The 3,807-nt window shown below is 37.7% G+C and overlaps 1 protein-coding gene across 1 annotated transcript; it reads right to left on the bottom strand.

Annotated features, from left to right (window-relative positions):
- Positions 1 to 1,046: 1,046 nt before the first annotated feature.
- On the bottom strand, positions 1,047 to 3,807 carry LOC311085484 (sialoadhesin-like). Its single transcript, XM_084117993.1, has 9 exons — positions 3,698 to 3,807; positions 3,501 to 3,606; positions 2,838 to 3,182; positions 2,528 to 2,752; positions 2,087 to 2,413; positions 1,715 to 1,924; positions 1,539 to 1,629; positions 1,388 to 1,441; positions 1,047 to 1,295 (listed from the first exon to the last, which is right to left on the bottom strand). Exons 2-8 carry the CDS (start codon positions 3,547 to 3,549, stop codon positions 1,390 to 1,392), a joined length of 1,299 nt encoding a protein of 432 aa, XP_083974119.1. The 5' UTR covers positions 3,550 to 3,606; positions 3,698 to 3,807; the 3' UTR covers positions 1,047 to 1,295; positions 1,388 to 1,389.

The following is a 3,807-nucleotide window of genomic DNA, read 5'->3' as shown; positions in this document are numbered from 1 at the left end:
TTTCGATTATTTTATAATGCTTGTTGTGATTTATATACTCAACTGTTGTATATTTGAGCAATAATTATTCTTTCAAAGAGTTTTTTGGGTATATTTTATTTTGTTCCCATTGTGCCTTTGTATGTCACTTCCTGTTTTTGCCACGAAACGAGTCAGAACTGCGGTCGGAGTTTTACAGAGCAATTCTGCTGATCATATAAAACGATGTAATCATCGCAAAGTTTAAAGTATTTCTCTTTATGATCATAAGTCATGCAATCAAGAAGCTTCAAGATGTAACCCCCTCTCTTAGCTCACAAGCAGGCAAAAGTGGTATGTATTTTCTGTTTATGTACGAGTTTAAAGTCATGTGTGTTTTTCATGTAACTGACTGTATGACATGTTTTTGTTGTATATTCATCCTTTTTTACTCAGTTCTACGGTGTTGATGTTGATGTCTGACTCCAGAAAGCATTAAACATCAGTTAAAAGAACCTCAGCCTTCGTGTTGTGACTAAGAGCGGCACAATGAGAGTGACAGACAAGTTCTGAACTTAAACGTACATCACATGAAAGCAGTTCACTCGATGTTAGTGTCTCCAAACTGCTAAGATACTCTAAGAACATGGTAGCCTATTCATGATACTTATACAATAAATGTTTCGATGCACTAAAGCCCTGCAGAGGTAACGCAGTTTATGGAAACATTAAAAATGGCTCACAAACCTATGACTTCATAGGCCAAATTAACTCGACCAGAAGGTGGCAATGTCTTCACAGTTAAGCAAAGTTGATCATGGAGGCACTGAAGTCTATGAGCTGCATTGTTCTTAATCCTCATCACCAGCTTTTGACTACTTGTTAAATTATTTTCAACAATAACAGACATCAATACTCTGGTTGCAGTTATTCTATTGAAATATAAAATTAAAGTGCTAATACACTAATACAAGTATAAAGTAATCATAAGATAAAGATAAACAGAACACAAACGCTATGCCCCATCATTAGGATGTATCAATAAATAAAAAAATTATAGAATGTTTTTTTTAAAAAATTATTGAAAGAACTTCTTACATTTAGAAAAAGGAGGAAAGAAATGGATGACAAAAACCTGTACTATCGTTTTGTTTGATTATGAAGATGTGCAGTCATTGATAAGTCACTGTATTTCGACATCACTGTGTCACTGGGTCACTGTTGATAGTTATGACTGTTGCTAGGTGATGATCTCACAATGGAAGAACACAATGACATCATCACTCCACCAGCTCTGATGGACAGACAGCAGATGAACAGATGTGGAACATCAGATTCTGAGACAGACAAATAGAAAGACATTAAATACATTCACCGTGTTTATCATTGCATGTCTTATAGCAGATTCTCTATATACATCATTTCTCACCTTCACTTTTGTCTTCCGTTTGATTTTGAGATTAGATGCATTCTGATGAAAAACCTGTTGAATCATAATTTACATTCTTATAATCTGAATTCACTTAATTATATTCACTGTACATCATTCAATTGTGAATTTCACTGGATGTTTTACTCACCACATCCACAGAGCCGCTATTATGAGAAACTGAGGTAAAAACACCAGCAGAATGACTGTATAATGGCTGAACGCTGTGCTGTCCACTGGATCTTCACAACACAAAGAAGTGAATCATGACTATCAGAGAAACAATCATTTCAGACTAAAGCACACGTATCATGAGAGAAGTGTCACCTTCTACAGCACAGGAATACTCTTGAAGCTCTTCATTGCTGACTGAGTCCAGGTACAGCTTGTTGGCTTTAGTGAATCCATCCGTTACCTGCCGTCCATTCTTGTACCAGATGTAAGTATGTTTGTTGTTCAGAGTGCATTTAGTTGAACAGCTTAATATCACTTCTTGTCCCTCTGATATCATGTTTGGGCTGCTTATCACCTGCAAATCTGAAAAACAGAGTTGAAGTATTTCAAGTTGGGCTTAACACTGATTTTGACTGACATGGAAAACGAAAACTTTATAAAATGGAATATTGTATTCTTGATGGCAGTAAATTTTCTGTGAAACTTCTCATTAAAATGTTGATCAAATCCTTCATGATCAGTTACCTGTAACAGTAAGAATGACTCCAGGTGATCCAGAGTATGTTCCTTCTGTCCTGTCAGTGATGATCCTGAACTGATATTCTCCAGAGTCGGTCATCTTGAGCTCTTTGATTCTCAGTGTGTTTCCCTCATACTCCACACGACCAGCGAACTGATGCTCCTCACGCAGATCCTTGAAGTCACCAGGAGGACCGTAATGCCAGAATGTTTTATTTACAGTATAACCAGAGGGATGTGAGTATGTGCTGGAAATATCTACTGTTGAGCCCATCAAAGCACAGACTCTTCTAGAGGAGTAAGACACATCCCAGCAGCCACTCTTAGAAATACCTGAAAGAGACACAGATTAACATGTGAAACTCACACTTACTTTAAAACATGTTTAAATATACACATGGATGAACAAACAGCTGTACCGCATTGTGTGTATTACTTGACACTCACACACAGAAGAGGAAAGATGTTTACGGTTTATATCAGTATAACAGGAATATCTGCCAGCATTTGTGCTGGGTGACACACGCATGTCACGAGACTCTGTATATGTGAAATAATGTCCATCCTTCATCCAGTAATACCAATCTCCAGAGGTGCAGGAAGAGTCACAGGTCAGATTTACTCTCTGATCTCTCGAGTCTGTAGATGCAGGATTAGTTCTCACTTGCAGCTCTGAATTAAAGTAAAAAATAAGAAAAACTTCATCACATGGCAAATGAAAACAGATGAAGTGACCAGAATCTAGACTCAGTTTCACCTGTGACTGTTAGATTGACGGCGGCTGAGCTGAGACGTTTAACTCCATCCTTCATGATGAACATGAGCTGATATTCTCCAGAGTCTCTCTCTCTCAGGTCTGATATTGTGAGTGTTGAATAGGTGTAAAAGAACTCCTGCTTCACCCGTCCTGAGTAGTCCGAGTCTAAAGTCAAAGCTTCAGGTTCATCACTCTTTCTCCAGTTTGTACTCTGTTTCCGGCTGAACCAGAACACAGTTTTGATGTTGATGTTGTAAGAGCACCTCAGTGTCTCCGGAAACCCCTTCACTGCACAAATATTCTCTGGACTACAGGACACAGAGACGCGGTCCAATGTTACGAAGCCTGAACAAGAAAACATTTCATTACTGAGATGAAGTTTACATACAGACAGAGGAGAGATCCAGTCCAGACTCTGCTGCTCACACACACCCAACCATGATGATCAGTTTAGTTCAAATTTAAATGTGCTCAAAAAAGTTTTTTTTTTTTTTTTAAATATACTGACATTAGAGAACAGTGAGGAAAGTTAAACTATTCCAACATTCAGACCTTCTGGACATTAAGTTCAAAACAGTCACTTTTGGAACATGTGAAAGATAATTAGAGCCACATTTAAATTAAAACATGACAGATGAGAATAAGACACAATAATTCTCAAACCTGTATTGTGCAGCAGCAGCAGGATCAGAGGTAAGAGTCTGGAGTTCATGTTCTTCACTTTCTGTACATTCAGATGTTCAATGAAACACACAGAGCTGCTCGTCCTGAGAAAAATAAAACACTCACTGAGTTTGACTGAGTTTGACTTTACAGTCAGAATCATGAAAACAGTAACACACTTAAGATTAGATTTCCCTACATTAAATGTTGCTGTTGTTCTCTGATGTTAGTTGTAGTTTCTACTGTCTGTTTTAGAAGCTGTGCTGATCTTCGAAGACTCTGCTGATCTCATTTCCTTCCATGTTCT

Source organism: Abramis brama (assembly GCF_963993115.1).
Source record: "Abramis brama genome assembly, chromosome: 6".
Lineage (NCBI taxonomy): Eukaryota > Metazoa > Chordata > Actinopteri > Cypriniformes > Leuciscidae > Abramis > Abramis brama.
Note: the sequence above shows the minus strand (reverse complement) of the source record. Positions and strands in the feature narration are given on the sequence as shown.

Coding starts and splice junctions, on each gene's coding strand:
- LOC311085484 (XM_084117993.1), bottom strand. CDS start 3,549: ATGAACTCCAGACTCTTACCTCTGATCCTGCTGCTGCTGCACAATACA. Junction 3,183..3,500: donor GCTGCTGCTGCACAATACAG/GTTTGAGAATTA, acceptor TTTCTTGTTCAG/GCTTCGTAACATTGGACCGC. Junction 1,630..1,714: donor GTATTCCTGTGCTGTAGAAG/GTGACACTTCTC, acceptor TGTGTTGTGAAG/ATCCAGTGGACAGCACAGCG.